At 42.6% G+C, this 21,570-nt stretch overlaps 2 protein-coding genes across 5 annotated transcripts in view; both read left to right on the top strand.

Annotated features, from left to right (window-relative positions):
• Window positions 1-21,570, top strand: part of MCC (MCC regulator of WNT signaling pathway) — a 481,477-nt gene that overhangs the window by 41,055 nt on the left and 418,852 nt on the right. Inside the window, exon 1 of one of the 4 annotated variants that reach the window (XM_063706709.1) lies at window positions 19,737-19,794. The exons of the other annotated variants lie outside the window; for them this stretch is intronic. The gene's annotated coding sequence lies outside the window, so the exon portion shown is untranslated. Of the gene's footprint in view, window positions 1-19,736; window positions 19,795-21,570 lie in introns of those variants that run through there. 4 annotated transcript variants of the gene reach the window in all.
• On the top strand, window positions 12,715-14,860 carry TSSK1B (testis specific serine kinase 1B). The gene has a single exon (XM_004042361.5). The coding sequence runs from the start codon at window positions 12,853-12,855 to the stop codon at window positions 13,972-13,974; it is 1,122 nt and encodes a 373-aa protein (XP_004042409.3). The 5' UTR covers window positions 12,715-12,852; the 3' UTR covers window positions 13,975-14,860.

The following is a 21,570-nucleotide window of genomic DNA, read 5'->3' as shown; positions in this document are numbered from 1 at the left end:
GAGCAGAGATGGAGAGAGAGAATGTAGGGAGGATGTGTTTATTTGAATTTTAGCCAATTTAATAGTATCTCAAGTTTTTAAAAAAAGATATATCTTTTTAAAAAATCCTTAGGGAATGAGCCAACTATAAGAGAACATCAAAATATAATCATACGGAACATGTGTTCTTCCTCATCTGTCAAAGGAGGTGGTCGGACTAGATGATTTCTAAGACCTCTTCCAGTTCTAATTTCAGCTGTAGAAAAAGCATAGTGGGATCACTGTATAGGGAGAGATTCTTCCAATATCCATAAATTTATATCTTTAAAAAATTCAATAAATTATTTGCAGCATATTTTTCAAATTGTACATAACAAGCGTGTTCTTTTTATAAAGGAAAAAGTGAACATTTTAAAGTTGAAAAAATTTATACTCCAAATGCAGCCATATGCTTCAACTAAATGTGAGACCACCCACCCCTTCCTACCCAAAGAAAGGTGTTTTCTTTGTCTCATGCAGGACTATACATTTGAAAAAGAGTTTCTAATCTGGCAATACACATACTTTAAAAATCATCATTTTATTTATTTGTCATGATTTGAAGATATTCCTAAGATCAGTTTAGACAAAGGTGCCCAGAGAGATAAATTTATGCCTATTTTTCATCCAACTCTACCTCCCAAACCCACACATGCACAGATAACCTGCAAAACCTCAGGGAGAAAGGGTCAATTAGAGATGAGGAAAGGAAGATGAGGGGAGGGTTGGACCAGTTACTAGAAATGATCTTATTTTTTTCAATAATTTTAACTTTTATTTTAGATTCAGGGGGTACATGTGCAGGTTTGTTACCTGGGTATATTGTGTGATACCGAGGTTTGGGGTATGATTGATATTGTTACCCAGGTAGTGAACATAGTACTCAACAGTTAGTTTTTCAACCCTTGCCCTCTCCCTCCCTGCCAGTAGTCCCCAGTGTCTATTGTTGCCATCTTTATATCCATAAGTACCCTATGTTTAGCTCCACTTATAGGTGAGAACATGTGGCATGTAATGGGATTGCTGGGTCTATTTTTAGTTCTTTGAGAAGTCTCCAAACTGCTTTCCACAGTGACTGAACTAACAGTGCATTAGCATCCCCTTTTCTCTACAGCCTCACCAGCATCTGTCATTTTTTGACTTTTTAATAATAACCATTCTGACTGGTGTGAGATGGTATCTCATTGTGGTTTTGATTTGCATTTATCTGATGATTAGCGATGTTGAGCAGTTTTTTCATGTTTATCAGCCACTTATATGTCTTCTTTTGAGAAAAGTCTGTTTCTGTCTTTTGCCCACTTTTTAACAGGGTTATATATTTTTTGCTTGTTGATTTCAGTTCCTTATAGATCCTGGATATTAGACTGTCATCAGAGGCATAGTTTACAGATATTTATTTTCCATTCTGTAGGTTGTCTCTTTACTCTGTTGAGAGTTTCTTTTGCTGAGCAAAAGCTCTTTAGTTTAATTATGTCATGCCAGTCAATTTTTTTGTTGTAATTGCTATTGAGAACTTAGTTGTAAATTATTTCCCAAGGTCATTGTTCAGAATGGTGTTGCCTAAGTTTTCTTCTAAGATTCTATTCTTATAGTTTGAGGTTTTACATTTAAAACTGTAATCCATCTCGAGTTAATTTTTATATATGGTGAAAGGTAGGGGTTCAGTTGAATTCTTCTGCATATGGCTAGCTAGCTATCCCAGCACCATTTATTGAATAGAGTCCTTTCCTCTTGATTATTTTTGTCAACTTTGTCAAAAATTAGACAACTTTTGATGTGCAGCTTTATTTTGGGGTACTGTATTTTGTTCTATTGGTCTTTGTGTCTGTTTTTGTACCAGTACCATGCTGTTTTGGTTACTGTAGCCTTATAACATAGTTTGAAGTCAGGTAATGTGATGCCTCTAGCTTTCTTCTTTTTGCTTAGGAATGCTTTGGCTATGTGGGTTATTTTTTCATTCTATGTGAGTATTAGAATAGTTTTTTTCTAATTCTGTGAAAAACGACATTGATAGTTTGGTGTTTGATAGGAATAGCATTGAATCTGTAGATCACTTTGGGCTTTATGGCCATTTTAACAATACCGATCTTTCCAATCCATGAGCATGGAATATTTTTCCCTTTGTGTCACCTATGATTTCTTTCAGCAGTGTTTTGTAGTGTTCCTTGTAGAGATCTTTCATCTTCTTGGTTAGATGTATTCCTATTTTATTTTTCGTGTGGCTATTATAAATGGGATTGTGTTCTTGATTTGACTCTTAGCTTGAATGTTATTACTGTATAAAAATGCTACTGATTTTTTTTTATTAATACATTGATTTTGTAGCCTGAAACTTTACTGAAATTGTTTATCAGTTCTGGGAGCCTTCTGGTGGAGTCTTTAGGATTCTTTTTGTATAGAATCATATTGTCAGCAAAGAGAGATAGTTTGACTTCTTCTTTTCCTATCTGGATTCCTTTTACTTATTTCTCTTGCCTGATTGCTCTCCCTAGGACTTCTGAAATTTTAAGTATTTGATGTTCCCAAACATCCCTAGATCTGGTGCCCTAAACCCAATTCAGAACTCAGACAAATAAGGGTACTTCAGCCTTCTTGGAAACTGAGGATGGAAAATGAGACCATGACCATACTCCAAGATGGAGAGTATTGAAGTGTCTGGGCTGTATCTGGGTTACTGGTTTGTGAGCATTAAGGGATTTTGTTTTTAAGAGACTGCATTGTGTCTGTTAAATATACAGTTCTACCCTTTACTAGCTCTGCCCTTGGATAAGTTACTTAAATGCACTGAGCCTCACTTTTCTCATCTAGAGGAATACTTCCTTTATAGGGTTATTGTGGGAATAAATGATATGGAACAGTGGTAAAGCCCACTTTTAAATTACTATTGTTGTTGTTGTTATCGTCATCAGGTCATTGGCCCAGAAACTGATGCAAGGCCTTCAATATAGAGAATTGTAATATTAAATGAACCACTAAACTAAAAGAGCTGTAATAATTGATGAACAATAGAAGCCTTTTCTATTAGCATAAATAACAGAGCCAGGAACCAGTAGCAACAATAAGAAAAGGAAATAGATGGCCTTTGAGACCTAGTAATGAGACTAAGCATTGATTTGAAGGCCAAATACCACATAGGTGGCGATCTACCCTTCCCTTAATTGTTCTCAAGGCTATATAGTTTAGATGTGGAAACAAGATTAGACATGTGGATATGTATAGTTTAGAAGGAAATAAGACTAGGACATGTAGACTGCAGATTTAACACTTTTTTTCCTTCAAAGAAACTCAATCCAGTAACTTGAAGGACATCTAAGGAGGATCCATTTAGAACCTACAACTATAGATGTAGTAATCCCAATCTCTGTCTTTCACCCTATAGATACTACAGTATCTGTGTCTTCTCATCCCTTACTTTCATCTCTCAACTAAAACTTTTTGCAGGCCATCAGACTCTTTGGTGCCTTCTTCCCCTTCTTTCCAGGAATGGGCAAACTATGACCAGCCGGTTAAAATTGACCTGTAACGTGTATTTGTACCACCCTCAAGGTAAGAATGTTTTTCATATTTTAAAAATGCTGTACAGGCCGGGCATGGTGACTCACACCTGTAATCCTAGCACTTTGGGAGGCCAAAGCGGATAGATCACGTGAGGTCAGGAGTTCGAGACCAGCCTGGCCAACTTGGCGAAACCCCATCTCTACTAAACACACACACACACACAGAAATTAGCCGAGCATGGTGGCGGGCACCTGTAATCCCGGCTACTTGGGAGGCTGAAGCTCGAGAATTGCTTGAACCAGGAGGTGGAGGTTGCAGTGAGCTGAGATCATGCCACTGCACTCCAGCCTGGGCGAAAAAGCAAGACTGCATCTCAATACCTGGGATGCAAGGCTGGTTCAACATATGCAAATCAATAAATGTTATCCATCAAATAAACACAACCAATGACAAAAACCACATGATTATCTCAAGAGATACAGAAAAGGCCTTCGATAAAATTCAACACCCCTTCATGCTAAAAGCTCTCAATAAACTAGGTATCAATGGAATGTATCTCAAAATAATAAGAGCTATTTATGACAAACCCACAGCCAATATTATACTGAATGGGCAAAAACTGGAAGCATTCCCTTTGAAAACCGGCGTAAGACAAGGATGCCCTCTCTCCCCACTCCTGTTCCACATAGTGTTGGAAATTCTGGCCAGGGCAATCAAGCAAGAGAAAGAAAAAAAGGTATTCAAATAGGAAAAGAAGAAGTCAAGTTGTCTTTGTTTGCAGATGACATGATTGTATGTTTAGAAAACCCCATTGTCTCAGCCCAAAATCTCCTTAAGCTGATAAGAACTTCAGCAATGTCTCAGGATACAAAATCAATGTACAAAAATCGCGAGCATTCTTATACACAAGTAACAGACAAACAGAGAGCCAAATCATGAGTGAACTCCCATTCACAATTGCTACTAAGAGAATTAAATACCTAGGAATCCAACTTACAAGCAATGTGAAGGACCTCTTCAAGGAGAACTACAAACCACCACTCAAGGAAATAAGAGAGGACACAAACAAATGGAAAAACATTCCATGCTCATGGATAGGAAGAATCAATATTGTGAAAATGGCCATACTGCCCAAAGTAATTTATAGATTCAATGCCATCTCCATCAAGCTACCATTGACTTTCTTCACAGAATTGGAAAAAACTACTTTAAACTTCATTTGGAACCAAAAAAGACCTTGCATATCCAAAACAATCCTAAGCCAAAAGAACAAAGCTGGAGGCATCACGCTACCTGACTTCAAACTATACTACAAGGCTACAGTAACCAAAACAGCATGGTACTGGTACCAAAACAGCTATATAGACCAATGGAACAGAACAGAGGCCTCAGAAATAACATCACACATCTACAAGTATCTGATCTTTGACAAACCTGACACAAGCAAGCAATGGGGAAAGGATTCCCTATTTGATAAATGGTGCTGGGAAAACTGGCTAGCCATATGCAGAAAACTGAAACTGGATCCCTTCCTTACACCTTATGCAAAAATTAAGATGGATTAAAGACCTAAACGTAAGACCTAAAAACATAAAAATCCTAGAAGAAAACCTAGGCAATACCACTCAGGACATAGGCATGGGTAAAGACTTCATGTCTAAAACATGAAAAGCAATGGCAACAAAAGCCAAAATTGACAAATGGGATCTAATTAAACTAAAGAGCTTCTGCAGGGCAAAAGAAACTGCCATCAGAGTGAACAGGCAACCTACAGAATAGGAGAAAGTTTTTGCAATCTGTCTATCTGACAAAGGGCTAATATGCAGAATCTGCAGAGAACTCAAACAAATTTACAAGAAAAAAACAACCCCATCAAAAGGTAGGCAAAGTATATGAACAGACACTTCTCAAAAGAAGACATTTATGCAGCCAACAAACATATGAAAAAACGTTCATCATCACTGGTCACTAGAGAAATGCAAATCAAAACCACAATGAGTTACTATCTCATGCCAGTTAGAATGGGGATCATTAAAAAGTCAGGAAACAACAGATGCTAGAGAGGATGTGGAGAAATAGAAAAGCTTTTACACTGCTGATGGGAGTGTAAATTAGTTCAACCATTGGGGAAGACAGTGTATTTCTAGTTCTGGATTCCTCAAGGATCTAGAACTAGAAATACCATTTGACCCAGCAGTTCCATTAATGGGTATATACCCAAAGGATTATAAATCATTCTATAAAGACACATGCACATGTATGTTTATTGCAGCACTATTCACCATAGCAGAGACTTGGAACCAATGCAAATGTCCACCAATGATAGACTGGATAAAGAGAATGTGGCACCATGGAATGCTACACAGCCTTAAAAAAGAATGAGTTCAGGGACGTGGATGAAGCTGGAAACCATCATTCTCAGCAAATGAACACAAGAACAGAAAACCAAGCTCCGCATGTTCTCACTCATAAGTGGGAGTTGAACAATGAGAACATGTAGACACAGGGAGGGGAACATCACACACCGGGGCCTGTCCGGGGTAGGGGGTTAGGGGAGGGGATAGTATTAGGAGAAATACCTAATATAGGTGACGGGTTGATGGGTGCAGCAAACCACCATGGCACAGGTATACTTATGTAACAAAACTGCACGTTCCGCACATGTACCCCAGAACTTGAGTATAATAAAAAAAGTGCCGTACAAAACAAAAAATAATAAGTGATAGAGACCACATGAGGCCCTCAGAACCTAAAATATTTATTACCTAGCTCTTTATAGAAAATGTTTTCCAACCCCAGTTTTACACCATTCTCTTTTCTCTACTATAAAGAGAACTTGTTTTTTGTTTTGTTTTGTTTTGTTTTGTTTTGTTTTGAGACAGTGTCTCATTCTGTCGTTCAGGCAACAGATGGTGCAGTGGCACCATCTTGGCTCACTGTAACCTCCGCCTCCTGGGTTCAAGAGATTCTCCTGCCTAAGCCTCCTGAGTAGCTGGGATTACAGGCACCCGCCACCACACCTGGCTAATTTTTGTATTTTTAGTAGAGACAGGGTTTCACCATGTTGGCCAGGCTGGTCTCAAACTCATGACCTTAAGTGATCCGCCCACCTCGGCCTCCGAAAGTGTTGGGATTACAGGCATGAGCCACCACACCTTGCCAGAACTTGTTTTTTTCTAATTCTGTGTCTGTCTTTTCTGTTTATTTATCTGCCCTATTAACCTCATCTGCAAATACACAGTGAGTATAGGGGGTAGAAAGGAGGAGAAAATGCTATGAACACATACACATTAATGGTTGTCCCTGTCACACTGTGATTCCAGCGGTAATATAAAAAGTCTGGTGGATCTTTCATTATCAGCCATAGTAATTATATGCATTGTTAAACTTCTGATATAATCCCTGATTTCTTTCTCTTTCTTCTCTTTTTCCTGTTCCTTCTTCCTCCTCTTCTTTCTTCGTTTGCCAACAGATCTACTGAAAATGAGTTTCTTACCTGTTCCCTTAAAGGATATAGACATCATTCTTTCTAGCTTTGTTTTTCTTTCTCACCCTTTGTTTTTTCCTTCCCTCCTTGTTCCTTCCCTCTCTTCTCTCTCCTCCTTTCCCTCCTTCTCTTTCTCCTTCCGTTTCTTCTTTACTTTCTTTTTTCTTTTCTTTAAATAAATATCTATTGAGTACCTATAGAGCATTGTGCATTGAGAATCCAAAGACCAATAAGATGCAACGTTTGCCGTGGAAACACTTGGTTGGAATTAAATGAAATACACTATAGAGTGGTGTGTCCATGACAAAATGAGATCAAGGTGTTGTGGGTCTGCCTGGGGGTGGGTGGAGGGTGTAACTGAAGTAGAGTGTCTGAGGGAGCCAGGAGACAGTAGCAGAATCCAGATGATAAAGAGCCTCAGATTCTGAAGGAACTTCTACTTTTTTCTAAGGGCCATGAGAGCCTACTCAAGAATTTCAAGCAGGGGAATAAAATATCCTGATTGATCTTTAATAAGGAGCACTGGGCTGCAATGAGGAGAAATGCCAGACTGGAAGTAGAGAGACCAGTAAGGGCACTTTCATAGCAACTGGGTGAGAAGAGATGAGGGTATGCACTAAAGCAGCAATGATAGCTCAGATGTAATAAAATGACCACTAATAGATCAGGCACAGTGGCTCAAGCCTGTAATCCCAATACTTTGGGAGGCTGAGGTGGGAGGATCTCTTAAGACCAGGAGGTTGAGGCTACACTGAGGTCTTGAGGCCAGTGAGGTATGGTCATGCCACTGCACTCCAGTGTGGGCAACAGAGCAAAACTCTGTCTGTAAAAATAAAATAAAATGACCATTAATAATGGTCATAAAAGCCAACACTTGCTAAATAGCCACTGTGTGCTAGCCTTTTGCTAAGTATTATATATCATTATCTTTTTGGATCCTTGCAACAATCCCATGAGCTAGAAACTATTATAGTCCCTATTTTAGAAATGTACATACTGAGGCTCAAAGAGATTGAATCAGTTATTAACTATCACAACATAAGGTTAACCACCACAGGCTAGGATTTTGCCTCCTCAGCTATCTTCAGTGACATGAGTCTCTAGCAGAAAACTTACGACTGGCCATTGGATTTTGCTTCTTAGTGCTTCAAGTTGTGAGGTAGGCTAGGACACTGAGAGACCTTCTGAGGGTACTGACCATGTTATATTCATCTCTATCTTTTCCAAGGCATTTGTCATCTAATAAAGGTTTGTTCTTGGCCATATTCATTCATTTCTCTGTGTTTTGTTCAAATGCCATTTCCCTTTCCTGTATCACCTATGTACATCTACCTTTGTTTCAAGGCCTCGTGTGTCTCATCACCTCTGTGAAACCCTCCAATTGTCCTTTGTGAGCCACTTGAAATGTACTCAGCATGCCTCCACAACCAGGTCTAGGACTTGACTGACACTTCACTCTGAGCCTGCTGTTTACCACCAGACTTGCTCCCCGACACTCCAGCTTTGGCCTGCCTAACTGGTCAGCAACCCAGGCTCCTTATACCTTTTCCAAATTAAACCATGGAAACATTTCTGTCTGATCTCTTGGAATTTTCAACCTGGTTTTCAAAATTTGTTTCCTTAGCTCAGACTTTGACCCTGCATTGTTATGTTCCTGGTGTCCTTTGGATTCAGGAACTGTGCTCTTAGAAGACACTGCCTCCACACCCTATCCTGGGTGACCTCCCAGCCAGGGGATCCTGCCCAAGGAAGCTCTAACACCTTCCTGGGCAACCCCAGCCCTCTGATTTTTTTTCTCTCCCATAAGCTTAGGCAATTTACTGCAAAATCAGTACTTTAAAAAATCTACTTAAGTTTCATATTTTATATATTATGACATTCATATCTATATTCTAGTGGTTTCTTCAACTAAATAACAAATTTTTAGAAGATGATGCCATGTCATAGTGTTTTTAGCTTCCCTGTAGTGCTTAATAGTGTTAAGAAAAGTATTTAACAGATACTAGAAAATAGTTTACAGGATCCCTTCTGGGATATTCTAAGGTATAATAGATCTATATTATACTGAATATTATTTTGTACATAACTTGGGCCCAATGGAGTAGAACGCCTCTGCTTTAGACCATTATGATGTCATAAGAGGTGATATACCAGGAATCACCATGTCTAATCCTCACAATCACTGTAAAGTGCATACCTATTTTGCATACCTTTTTTCCTTATATACTTTTCCCATTGCCTCTGTAAGATAACTAGGTAAATTAGATAACTTCATCTATTTTACAGATCAAGTTACTTTCCAAGAGTCACATTGTACTAATAAGATGTGGCCCCTGGGATTTAAAACCAGATTTATCTTCTCTGTGTCTGATGCTCTTAACTGCCTCAGCTCCTACACCTCACCATATGGCAGATGGAACCCTTGATAACATGTCTTTAGATATAGAATAAAAAAAGTTAGGTGTCATTCTATAGGACCTTAACAATTTCTAGTTAAAGACTCCCCCCACAACCCAAAAATAAGGAAAGTTAGGGGAAAGAAACACAGGTCACTTGCCTAAGGTCATAAAATGAGTTTTCAGAGCCCTAGGACCAAGGATTGGCTCTCCTCTCATGCATTCCGCATTAGAAAACTGCTTTTCTTCCCAGATTCTCAGAGTTCTGCTTGCTCTTTCACTAGGTCCCATAGACTGGTGATACTGACAACTTCAGCATCGATTTTAGGATGCCTTCCCAACCTATGGGATGGTATCCAAAGAGAATCCCACATGGCACTGAAGGAGCAGACCTGAGATGTGAAGCAGGGAGCCAGAGCCCCTTACCACTCCTGCCAAAATTCCCTGTACAGCATATATTTACCTATTCACTCTACCCAAGAGCAACCAAATCCATAATAAAATGCCTTGGTCAGGGCTTTAGAATAACTCAACTATCTGGGATATAGATAAGGAGCCTTTTGAATTTAAAGCATCTAAAGAATCAAAAGACAAAAAGGGGGTGGGAGAAACTGCCGAGTAGATTTTAGAAATATATCTCAGGGAATTTTGAGCCAAAATAGAAATCATTCAAGTGCAGCACTATTTCTCCTTCATCTCCAGGTGTTTTGTATGTCTATGTGTGAGTGTATGTGTATCATCTGTTGCCCAGATTTTTGTAAAATGCAAATAAATGATCCTGTCAGTTTAGGATTTTAGATACAATATTTCTACATAATCCCAAGGTAATTATCATTTTGAGTGAATACCTCATACCTCATGTCTTTATCCTTGGAAGGCATAGAACATAACAGGGGTAAAGGAGCAATGGAGGAAAATGAATTTTTTTTCTCTCCCTTTCTTTGCGATGATCAGTCACTCAGCCAGTGTTTATGACTGTGTGTAAAGCTCTGTGCTGAGGGCAGCCAGGGGACACACAAATGAGAAAGCCCAATTTGCAAGAAGCTGTCTTCCCTGCTCTCTCTTGCGTTTGCCTCTGCTTAGCTTTCCCTATTGCCTTTGTAGGATAACTCAATAAAGAAAACATCATTGGGACCAAAATAAATTTTTTAGCATTTAATTACAAAGAGTAAACATAACATTGGATATTTTTCATTGTAGACAGCAATATAGATAAACTTTTTTTTTTTTGAAGAGATTTCTTCTGAGCCAATATGTGACTAATGGCCCAGGACAGCCCCAGAAGATCCTGACAACAAGTGCCCAAAGGGGTAGGGCTGCAACTTGGTTTTATACATTTTAGGGAGGCACGAGACATCAATCAGTACATGTAAGGTATACATTGGTTCAGTCAGAAAAGGAGGGACAACTTGAAAGTGGGAGGCGGGCTTCTGGGTCATGTGGATTCAAAGATTTTCTGATTGGCAGTTGGCTCAAAGAGATTCCAGGCTAAAGACCTGGAATCAATAGAAGGGACTGTCTCTGGGGTAAGAGGTTGTGGAGACCAAGGTTCTTAGGCAGATGAAGCCTCCAGGTATCAGACTTCAGAAAGAACACACTGTTAAATGTTTCTTATCAGACTCTAGTTAATTATCTCAGGAGAAAAGAGCTAGAAAGGGAAGGGGATTCTTCACAGAATGTAGATTTTCCTCACAAGAGACAGCTTTGCAGAGCTATTTCAAAATATGTCAAATCTGTTTGATAGTAAAATACTTCAGTTTCTTTCAGAGCCTGCTGTATCTTACTGCCAGTCTGTTGTCGGTCTTCAGGTCTCTGTGTCGATGTTACTGCTGCTCAGCTGTGCCTGAAACCTGAAGGGAGGAGGGATGATGAGGCCTGCCTGACCCCTACTTCCTATCATGGCCTGAACTAGTTTTTCAGGTTAATTTTGGAATGGCCTTGGCTGAGAAGAGGGGTCCATTCAGATGGCTGGGGAGACTAGAATTTTATTTTTGGTTTCCAAGAGACAGCACTTGGGGTACCCCAGCAGGAAGGAGAAGGAGGCTGTCTGGAGGAAGGAGCACCAACCATGCACAAAGGACTGGCAGTGGGCAGTCAGGGTTGGGGAAGAAGGTGAAGGAGCACAGAAAAGGGAGAAGGGCCACAGCTGGTGGTGACCCAACCCAGCCTGAGCGACATCCAGCCCTACTAACTCACTCTTGAGGGGCCCAGGGTTCCACCTGGCTCATGTGAGGAAGGAGTTCTCACTCCCTCTAGGTGGATGAGGCCAAAGTCAAATCCAAGGCTAGGACAGTCATGCAACTCCTTCTTCCTGACGGTGTGGCCCAGAGCAGGTGCTGGACACAGAACCAGTCACAGCAGAGGCTCCACTGCCAGCAGAAATGATGGTTGCTGTCCAGTGCTGCCCCTGCTGCTTGTAATGTCCTCAGAGCAGCTGCCAGTGCTCAGGGTGGCATCCAGGCCCCACCTTCAGCCCCCAGCCCCAGATATGCCGTGGGAGCCCAGCCAGGGCCGTGGGCTGGGCAGGTCCCCAGGAGGGAGCTCACAGCCAAGAGCAGAACTCCTGCCAGCTGTCCTCCTACAGAGCTGCTGTAAGAAGCCAGCAAAGGCTCAGACAAGGGAAGAGATGTATAGGGAGGCGGCAGAATCCAGGCTTCTCAAACTGCGTGACTCCAGGGCCAGGAGGCTGTCTACCTTCTTGACACACCACCCTTCTTGGCCCTGCTCTGCACCCCTGAGGGTCACCTGTGTGGACAGCATCAAGGGCTGAAGGGGAGAAAAAGAAGTCAGGGATGGGACTTCCTCCCATCTCCTGCCAGCCTGTAGGGTCACTGAGGCTGGCTTTTTCTCCACTGAAGGCCACTGCCTCTCTCAAGATGGTCCTGTCTACACTACTCTTTCTGGGTTCCAGGGACCATTTCCACCCTTTTCTATGCAGGCCAGGGGTCTGCTACTATCTTGGGGTAATTGTGTGACCCTCAGGGTTCCCTACACTCTGCTCCCACCTTTATTAATTGTCCCTTTATTAAATCCTCCTCAGATGCCCTGGTTTGCAAGAATTGACCTCAATTCTGCACAAGTATGCCTGGCTCTGGGTTTGGAAGCATGGGCAGACCCATGTGTCCCACACAGCCCCCTTCTACCTCAGGTCCCAGCAAGACACGAGGCCACTTTCTGCTCATCTTGTCTGCTCCAGCCTACTGGCCAGCCTTCCAGGATTCCAAGTCCAAGTGCCTCAGGCCAGGGTCTCATTCCCCTAGGGCACTCCTCCTTTGTGACTTCACTCGCTGAAGTCATCTGGGAGACAGTGCCAAATGTTCCACTCCAGAGTCTTGGCCTCTAGGAGGCAGGAACAGCAGGCCTGGCCAGCCCAAAGGACTCTCTATCCAGGATGTAAATGAGCACACTGCTGGCCCATGCGCCTCGGGGCTGTAGAGGGCAGCCTCAGAGGCAATGGGCACTCCTGGCACCATGGATGACGCTGCTGTCCTCAAGCGACGAGGCTACCTCCTGGGGATAAATTTAGGAGAGGGCTCCTATGCAAAAGTAAAATCTGCTTACTCTGAGCGCCTGAAGTTCAATGTGGCAATCAAGATCATCGACCGCAAGAAGGCCCCCGCAGACTTCTTGGAGAAATTCCTTCCCCGGGAAATTGAGATTCTGGCCATGTTAAACCACTGCTCCATCATTAAGACCTATGAGATCTTTGAGACATCACATGGCAAGGTCTACATCGTCATGGAGCTTGCGGTCCAGGGCGACCTTCTCGAGTTAATCAAAACCCGGGGAGCCCTGCATGAGGACGAAGCTCGCAAGAAGTTCCACCAGCTTTCCTTGGCCATCAAGTACTGCCACGACCTGGATGTCGTCCACCGGGACCTCAAGTGTGACAACCTTCTCCTTGACAAGGACTTCAACATCAAGCTGTCCGACTTCAGCTTCTCCAAGCGCTGCCTGCGGGATGACAGTGGTCGAATGGCATTAAGCAAGACCTTCTGTGGGTCACCAGCGTATGCGGCCCCAGAGGTGCTGCAGGGCATTCCCTACCAGCCCAAGGTGTACGACATCTGGAGCCTAGGCGTGATCCTCTACATCATGGTCTGCGGCTCCATGCCCTACGACGACTCCAACATCAGGAAGATGCTGCGTATCCAGAAGGAGCACCGCGTCAACTTCCCACGCTCCAAGCACCTGACAGGCGAGTGCAAAGACCTCATCTACCGCATGCTGCAGCCCGACGTCAACCGGCGGCTCCACATCGACGAGATCCTCAGCCACTGCTGGATGCAGCCCAAGGCACGGGGATCTCCCTCTGTGGCCACCAACAAGGAGGGGGAGAGTTCCCAGGGAACTGAACCCTTGTGGACCCCCGAACTTGGCTCTGACAAGAAGTCTGCCACCAAGCTGGAGCCTGAGGGAGAGGCACAGCCCCAGGCACAGCCTGAGACAAAACCCGAGGGGACAGCAATGCAAATGTCCAGGCAGTCGGAGATCCTGGGTTTCCCCAGTGAGCCGTCGACTGTGGAGACAGAGGAAGGGCCCCCTCAACAGCCTCCAGAGACGTGGGCCCAGTGAGCTTCTTGTGGCCCAGGGAATGAGATGGAGCTCACGGCTTAAAGCCCAAGCTCTGAAGAAGTCAAGGGTGGAGCCAGAGAAGGAAGGCAGTCCCAGATGAGCTTCTATTTTCATCAGTTTCTTCTCTCTCCCCTTGAACTTGGTAACCCACATGGTTCTCCCGTGGCCCCTAGGTGGATGAGGCCAAAGTCAAATCCAAGGCTGAGACAGTCGTGCGACTCCTACTCCCCCAGAGCGTGACCCGGAGCAGGTGCTGGACACAGAGCCTGTCTCAGCAGAGGGTCCCCACTGGCCGCAACGGCTCATCAGTGACAGCACGAGCAGGAAGAGCAGCAGGAAGGCACCGCTGTCCACCTTGGGCACCATTTATCCCCCTTTCATCGTCCCCGGGGCGGTTGCGTGACCCCGCTGGGAGGCCAGACCGGGCCGGACTGAGGGTCAGGGGACCAGGCTGGGTTGGGGGTCGGGTGGGGCTGGACGGGGACGAGGCGCGGAGAGGCGGCGGGAAAGAGCTTCGGCTGGGCCGCGGGCTCGCGGGCACTTTCGGCGGCAGCCTCGGGGGCTCCGACTCCAGCTCTGGGCAAGATCCATAAACTTTTAAAGAAGCCTCAAAACATACTTTTAAAGTATTAAGCTTTAAAGTGCTAGAAATCTTGTGCCCCATATGTGCTTCTTTCAGTATTATCCCAGATCCTCAGAAGTAGCATGGCAACTGGAGAAAATGGGAGGAAAGACAAGAAGAAATAGAAGCTGATTTAACATCAAGTTTATTCAGTTTTGATTTTTCTTATCTCTACTGGCTTTCTCCTGTTCAAACCTTGTAGCGATAATATTTGGAAAAGAGCACTTGGAAATTATATTCCTGTTTTTAACTCTTTATATTTAATCATTCTCCTTGTAATTGATTTTGTAGCTAATTTACTCCCCAGCACCCCCAGAAGAAAATTTTACAGACAAAGGAAAATGTTTTATTTTTATTTTTTCCTTATCAACTTTTTATTTAAATGCTAATATCCAATTAATGGACAAACGAATCGGCTAATACTGGAAACAATGTAACAATAGTGAAAAGCATGAACTTTTGATTTCTATAGACTGATTTTGACTCTGCTACTAAATGATCTTGGGCAAGTTGGTTAATCTATATGTCTCAGTTTCTTTATCTATAAAATGAGAATAATACAACTTCATTAGGCATGCTATTCATTAATGTGTTTAGTTCTCATAACCCTATGGGAGGGGTCCTATTGTTATTCCCATTTTATAGACATGAAATTGAATAAAGTCGGTTTAGGTCACTTGTCTCTGAGCACATGATAAATACGTGGCAGAGCCAAGGTTAAAGCCCAGGCACACTCCATCTCCGAGCCAACACTGTTAGCTATTTTTTTTTCTTTTCTTTTTTTTTTTTTTTTTTTTTGAGACGGAGTCTCGCTCTAGCCCAGGCTGGAGTGCAGTGGTGTGATCTTGGCTCACTGCAACCTCTGCCTCCCGGTTCTGGGTTAAGCAATTCTCCTGCCTTAGCCTCCTGAGTAGCTGGGATTACAGGCACGTGCCACCATGCCCAACTAATTTTTGTTTTTGTTTGTTTGTTTATTTGTTTTTTGAGACGGAGTCTCGCGTTTGTTTTTTGAGACGGAGTCTCGCTCTGTCTCCAGGCTGGAGTGCAGTGGCACGATCTTGGCTCACCGAAACCTCCGCCTCCCAGGTTCAACCAATTCTCCTGCCTCAGCCTCCCAAGTAGCTGGGACTACAGGCGTGCACCACCATGCCCAGCTAATTTTTGTATTTTTAGTAGAGACGGTGTTTCACCATGTTGACTAGGATGGTCTTGATCTCTTGACCTCGTGATCTGCCTACCTCGGCCTCCCAAAGTGCTGGGATTACAGGCGTGAGCCACTGTACCCTGCCCTAATTTTTGTATTTTTAGTAGCGACGGGGTTTCATCATGTTGGCCAGGCTGGTCTTGAACTCTTGACCTCGTGATCCACGCCCCCCCCCCCCCCCGCCTTGGCCTCCCAAACTGCTGGGATTACAGGCGTGAGCCACCGCGCCTGGCCACACTGTTAGCTTTTAAACTACAGCCTTAAGGTATACCCCTCTAAGGCCATAGCCTCATGGCCTGTTGCAGGAGCAGGAAGAAACCAGAGTCGGTACTCAGTTGTCCCTGAACAGCATCTCTGCCTCTAGCTTTCTAATGCCCCAGGAAGCCCTTCACCCACCCCATTTATATGTAGATGTCCTAGCCCCTTGTACCTCAAGATGTGACCTTGTTTGGAAATAGAGTCATTGCATATGTAATTAGTTAAGATCATACTGGAGTAGGGTGAGATGCTAATCAAATATGACTGGTGCCCAGGAGAGAGGCCTGGAACAGATCCTTTCCTAGTGCCCTCAGAGAGAGAAAGGCCCTGCCAACTCCTCTATCATAGACTTCTGGCATCCAGAAGTGTAAATCACTACTTTTCTGTTGTCTAAGCCACTCAGTTTGTGGTACTTTGTCATAGCAGCCCTAGCAAACTAATACACCTACCATATGCAACTAATCTGGTTAGGCCCTTAGCACTGTTCAGTTAGCCATTTCTTCATCTCTTCTCAACTCTCTCCCATAATCCACTGGAAAACTCCTCCAATCCTTTCACTACCTCAAGCTCCTCCCCTTCCTTTCTCCCTCAGCAGATAATCTTACTTCCTACTCTTCTGACACAATAGCTATCTCTTGAGAGCTCTCAATTTCCCTCATTCTTCTCTGTTGCCACTGGCTCCTTTTCTTTTTAGACCATTGCTCTTCCTACCATACACATTTTAGCTTTCAATAAGGCTTGGTCCCTCTCCTTTCCATTCTCCATGTGCCCCTCTCAGTGTTCATACTCATTTCCATAAGTTTACCCTGCACTATTAACTCTGAAGCTTATTCCTGTAACCCAGCTTCTCTTCAGAGTACAGGCCCTCACGATCAGTTCCATCTGCTGTCTCTTCACGCTGACCACCCTCCAACTAGCACACTCTGACCTCTGTACCAGCTTCTGTCATCTCTATTTTTCACATTCAACCAGACCCCAGAACTTACTTTTCCATGCCCTCCTACAAACAAAGTTGGCAAGAAGACCTCTTGATTCTTTCTTTGCCTTACCTCTCATATACATGCTTTCTGATTCCCACTAGAACATTTCAAATCCTCACCCTGAGCAACTGTCCTGAGGAATTGTCCTTCCTGTTTACTCTGTCTAGCTTCCAGCCTGTCTTTCATACACTGCCAATGTCATCTTCTCAACATGAAATTTTACTTATGTTTCTACCCTCAGGGGGCTGGACCTTTGTTGCAGAGAGAATAGAGGCCCATCTTAAATCTAGCATTCAAGGCTCCCCTTTAATACAGCTCCAGCTTACCTAAAATAACTAAGGGAGGCCAACTATCTACATAGGAAGAACTTTACCTAGTGCTCTGCCCTACTAGGAACTTCATGGTCCAAAATTAGATTTTAGCATTCCGTCAGGCATGACCTAGCTCAGTGGAGCTAATTCATGTTAACAAAACTTATGAAAGATTGATGTACCTCCCAGGCTACCATTTTTCCAAGTTAGTGTTGAAAAAATGACTACCAAGTGCAATGGAACACATGTATTAACAGAGTCACACATACTTTGTCACTCCCGAGTGGGGAAGAGAAACAGGCAACCAAGTTCTAACGAGAAGGTTGCTTGGATCCATAGAAGGGAAATCTATGGCTAATCCCATTGGTTTCTTCCATCTGTGAACTCATGAGCTCTCCTGGCAGTTGCTTAGATCACAGTGACTGTTGTGATTGCATTTCAGGCCTGAATGTACAAAGACGTGACCTTGATTAGGTTTCAGTGTTTTCCCACCCACAGGATTATCTCACAGGACGTTTTACTTCTATATGTTGCTAATGTCATTGACTGTGTTAGTTTCTTTGTTCATTCATGTGTTTATATGTTTGCTTATTTAGCTCTCAGCCACCTTATTTCCAAATTCTCCTCACTATATGAAGTGCCCTCAGAATTTCTCTGAATAGACTTTAGGCCATGACCCAGCAGCCTCTGAAACCCTGAACGGAACACCACCAACTGATCTAGCCAGTGCCTGAAAATACATGTACCACTCTTGAGTCAAAGGCACTAACACTGAATGAGGGGGAAAAAGGACCTGAAGAAAAGAGGTTGAGAAAAAGGAGTGATGCAGAGCTAAAGAGGAAAACAAGTGAGGCATCTGTGAGGATTAAGTGCTTTAGTTTACTTGCATTACATGTCCCTTCACCCCCTATATTAGTCAGCCCTGGCCGCCACAACAAAGTACCATAGACTAGGTGGTTTAAATAATAGAAATTAATTTTTTCATGGTTCTGGAGGCTAGGAGATCCAAGATTAAGATGCTGGTTGATGCTGGCTAATGTGCTCTTTTCCTGGCTTGCAGACACCCACCTTCTCCCTGTGTCCTCACATGGCACAGAGAGAAAGATCTTTCTCTCTCTCTCTCTCTGTCTCTTCATATAAGGCTACAGTCCAATTGGATTAGGACCCCACCTTTACGACCCACATTTCACATTAATTACCTCCTAAAGACCCTGTCTTCAGATAGAGTCACATTGGAGGTTAGAGCTTCAGCATATGAATTTGGGAAGGGGAACACAATCCAGTATACAACAGTCCCCCTCAAAAAGAGTATATGTAAAGTTTTTGTCCTGTTTCTTTGGTGAAGGAGAGCTAATGGATAATGGGATACTTAGATATAGTGTGATTACAGATATAAATTCTGACCCAACATTATTACCTTAATAGGTCTAGGTTATTAGCTAGACTGGGAAACAATTCGGCCGGATAAGTAAATCTTGTTTTTTTAAGATAAGTGAACCTAGGGGCTTCAAAGACAGTTCTATTAAGATGGCTAAATTTTATTTAATGTCTTTTGGACTGTGAGGAATTGAACCCTTAAACTAAAAAGTCCAACTGTGTTTAGTTGGAATTAACTTACTTCTTTACAGAAAGTCAAACTGTGTAGACAGGTTTCCCCTTAAATTCTTCCTTGAGATTGTGTTCTTCAGATGGGGAGGCCTTAAGTCGGGTTCCCTAGGATTACACTTGGGATCAATACCTGTGAGGGAGTGAAGGAAGCAGGATTAGGCACATGGAGAAGTTGAACTGTGACAGACTTACAGGAGATGTCTCAGCTGACCTTACAGGAAGTTCTGGAAATAAGATTGTCCTTCAGCATAGCCAAGAGTTGAGGCAAGAGGGCTAGGCCTTTGTAGCCTCATATCATATAGTCATTGGATATGGAGTGTCTCTGGGGAAGGGGCATAAGTGTCTGCCTTCCACAGAAAGCAGTTCCCAGGAAGGGACTCAGTCATAAGCCTTCTGCAGCCAACCCTGCTGGCAGCTGAGAGAACACATGCTTCAGTCGGTAAAGAGGGGTGTGGTGCTGCATCCCAGCATCCACTACAGGGAATAAGGGTGAGGGCAGGGGTCTGTAGATATTAGTTATACATTAAAATCTATTGACATTCTTCTACTTGGGATTCATTTGTTTTTCTTGTGGTTAAGAGATCATCCTTGTACTAGAGGTTGAAGATTTTATATGTAGGGGCCCTCTGAAAATGCTGAGTTGTGGCCAGCTGGGACTGGTTAATAGTTGTAGAATTAAAATGCCCTACGTTTCCAGTCATGTCATTACAGGCATAAGGGAGGGTGGAGCTAGACCCCATTGTACACTTAATTGAAAATTACTCATAGATGATGTGATGAGGAGCAAGTTTCAGACAAGCCTGGACATTTATTTTGGAGGAGCTGGTTTCCACTGAGGTATGTGTGGTTTCTATAACCTTCCTGGATTTTTTTTCCTGAGATTGCTTATGTTCATTTGCTAGAATTAGCAGAGAGGTTATGAAGATGGAATATAGTTCACTTTTGTATGAATGTTCCTCATCACTTGGCTGTTAATTAGTGTGGTTAGGTTTAATGAACTCATTTAATAACAATATTCCTGCAGAGAATTTTACTGAGTACTAAATTCTTAAATTTAATAATGCAGAACATATTTGTATAGTGTTAATAATGGTTGCAAGACTTGCAGGGAGTAAAATACGGGAAGGTTAAGTGTAATGGATTAATTAAATAAGAAAGCCCAAACTACCTTTCAAAGTGACTCCATAATAATCTTCACTTTGTTTTAATGAATAAAGTAGACCATATCAAATGCCACTTGTGCATGTTAGTTTAAAAGCAGTATTCAAAGCTAGCACATTTAGAACAGGAGAAACATAAACACAGCGAAATATTCTGCTTGGCAAACAGAGTTTTGTTTCCTGTACTGATCCATTAAGTTGAATAACTTGATTTTCTTACAAGTCAACAGTATGTTTCTTCCATGTACAGAAATCAGTGGGACCTTTCCAGTCAACTCCCAAACGACAGTAGTTTGTATCAGCAGCAGTCCACATAAGCATTTGGGAAATGTTTTTAATTGCTTTAATTGCATATTAGGGAAATGACCAACTTCTTATTATAGCTTTTTCAAAGTAAGCAATTCATTTAAATGGGCTAAGGGCTTTTAAGCTGGTATAAATATCCTTTATATGATACATTCAAAATTATTTTGAGCAAACTTTTGAGGATGATAAATGTGTTTTGTAATTTATTATCCTAACAAATTGGCTAGACCTGAAGAAGGTGTGTCCCTCAGAGTCCCCACCTGCAACATAGGGATAGAAAAAATATATCAATTAGGATGTGATAAGGCAAGATATGATTAAATTCATATACCTTGAGTTCTCCAGAGTCCTCAAAGGCAATTTTGAGGATGAGTTTTGTGGATTTTGTTTGTGGAGAGGTAGTTACTCCAAACAGGAGTACTGAGGGAGAGTTTTGAACTCATTTTGCACTCCCATCGCATTATAGAGGAGTGAATTTTAAGTTTCTGAAATATTAGAAAGACTAGAAGTTTTAGTTTCCAATTAAATCCATCCCCATCACATTAGGAAGGCCCATTGGTTAGGCATGTGTTTAGTTATTTTATTTGAGACATCACGAATTCTGGGGTGGGTGGCTTAATGATGTCTTCAGTGAACCTTTTCCTTTTCTTTGTTCATCTTCACATTTTGTCATTCTTAGAATATAGGCATGTTCACATGCATATTGCCCCAGGGTCACAGGATGATTCTACCCACGCAGGTGTTGCTGCATTGCCAGGTACCATGTTTCAGGCATGAAGAACATAGAAAGAGAAAGTAGGAAATGATGACACCTAATTCAAAAAAGAAAAACTTTCCCAGAACCTTCAGGGTTTGTTTCGTTGGCTGCATACTATTACATTGTGTGGATACAGCATAACTAACTAGTCCTGGGGATAGATTTTGAGGGGCTGTTTATGGCACCCAGTCTTAGACTAACAGACATTTTGAAGGATGACAACGACCTATAGCTCTCAGATCCAGTGTTGACTTACTGTTTGTCAAGCCTCCCATGTTTCTAGTTTTGCTTCCCTTGTGGCCCTCATCTGCCAGCCTCAACCTGAGCCTGATCCTTATCTCAGGCCAGAGGGAGATAAGGAGTGAGTTCCAAGCACCCTGGGGCCCAGCA

Source organism: Gorilla gorilla, chromosome 4 (genome assembly GCF_029281585.2).
Source record: "Gorilla gorilla gorilla isolate KB3781 chromosome 4, NHGRI_mGorGor1-v2.1_pri, whole genome shotgun sequence".
In the NCBI taxonomy this organism is placed as follows: Eukaryota; Metazoa; Chordata; class Mammalia; order Primates; family Hominidae; genus Gorilla; species Gorilla gorilla.
The sequence above is the reverse complement of the archived record's forward strand: the minus strand, read 5'-3'. Positions and strand labels throughout refer to the sequence as shown.